Source organism: Ipomoea triloba, chromosome 12 (assembly GCF_003576645.1).
Source record: "Ipomoea triloba cultivar NCNSP0323 chromosome 12, ASM357664v1".
NCBI classification, from domain to species: domain Eukaryota; kingdom Viridiplantae; phylum Streptophyta; class Magnoliopsida; order Solanales; family Convolvulaceae; genus Ipomoea; species Ipomoea triloba.
Window position 1 is genome coordinate 25,543,925 of NC_044927.1, and position 1,405 is coordinate 25,545,329.

The 1,405-nt window shown below is 52.6% G+C and overlaps 1 protein-coding gene across 1 annotated transcript; it reads right to left on the minus strand.

The window, feature by feature from the left end:
* Positions 1-249: 249 nt before the first annotated feature.
* Positions 250-1,182, minus strand: LOC115999581 (ethylene-responsive transcription factor ABI4). Its single transcript, XM_031239423.1, has one exon. The coding sequence runs from the start codon at positions 1,180-1,182 to the stop codon at positions 250-252; it is 933 nt and encodes a 310-aa protein (XP_031095283.1).
* Positions 1,183-1,405: the final 223 nt, after the last annotated feature.

Sequence of the window (1,405 nt, forward strand, 5' to 3'; positions counted from 1 at the left end):
TTTTTCTGCCATGCATATTAGTACAAATTCTTATGGCTAATTATACTATATAGGTATTTTTAAAACAGAAATTAAAATGAAATATAGAGCGGATAGACATGAAATCGAATAAGAAAACATAAACAAACCTTAAAAAGATCGATTTAGTATTTATGTCTTGTCGGCCGATCAGGAGAACACAGGATTCTTGCATGCAACACCATTGCCGCAGATCCCAATTCTCTCTCAGACAAATCATTAAAAACCCGGTTAGATCTTCCCGAGGTTGTCTTGGTTGAAATCGAAGAGCTGGTATTGATCGACGTTAGGGTAATCCCAGATGCTGGAGCCGCCAAATCCGTCTTCTCCGGTGGGCCAGAACATCGGCGAGCCCGGACTTCCAAACGCCGGCGCCGGCGCCATGGTTGATGAGAGTGACAAGCTTGAGCCCACGGACCCCACCAGCGAGTTCATTTCGTCGTAGAATGAGAAATCGTCTTGTTGTTGGGTTTGCGGGTCGCTTTCGGGGTGGTTGGGATTTGGAGTTGGTGTAGGGTTAGGGTTAGGGTTTGAATTGCAGAGCACAATTGCTTCGCTGCTTCGGAACGGCGGTTGTTGTGGCGGTTGTGGCAGTTGGAGGGAGAATTGTTGGAGAATCTCCGGCGGGTATTGGATGGTAGGATTGAAGGCGTACGGAATGTACGCGCCGCCGCCTGCGGCGGCGGAAGGCGGCGGGACGAGGCCGAAACCGGGAGGTTTTGGGAGGATCGGACGGAGGTTTTGGGTGGAGTAAGCGGTGGAGCGCTTCGAGGACTGCGAGGAAGACGAGGAACCGTCGTCGCTATGTCCCGACGGTTGGAGGTTGAGCTGCGCCTTGGAGCCGTACAACACAATGGCGGCTCGGTCGTAGGCTCGGGCGGCGTCCTCCGCCGTGGCGAAAGTGCCGAGCCACCGCCTCGTCCGTTTCTTCGGCTCCCGGATCTCCGCCACCCATTTCCCCCAACTCCGCTGCCTCACGCCTCTATACTTAAACTTACTATTATCCGGCCCGCCTCTCCCCTTCCCGCCGCCTCTCTTTCCGCCGCCCTCGCCGCTCGGCGCGGCGGCGGCGTTGCACTCGAGGTTGGCGGCGTTAGAGGTGGGGGGTTGAGGAGGAGTAATGGAGTTGTGTATGTTTGGATTGATTTCATGATGAGTGGCCATAGAGCTTAGCAGGTAGGGAGTTGCCTCGTGAAATGGTGCCCAATGAGTCAAAAGAGATGACTGTAGAATGGAAGGCCGGTGATGCGAAAGCTTTACTGTTAATGGTGGATGAGGGCGGTGGGTTTATATAGAAGCCTGTGCGTGTTTATATACACGACTGGCTTCGCATGCAGAGTTTTCCTCTTTTTTTTTTTCTTCTCTCTCTAATGTTTCGTATTCCACT

Bases quoted from the DNA above. Each gene is read 5' to 3' on its own strand.
- LOC115999581 (XM_031239423.1), bottom strand. From the start codon at position 1,182: ATGGCCACTCATCATGAAATCAATCCAAACATACACAACTCCATTACT.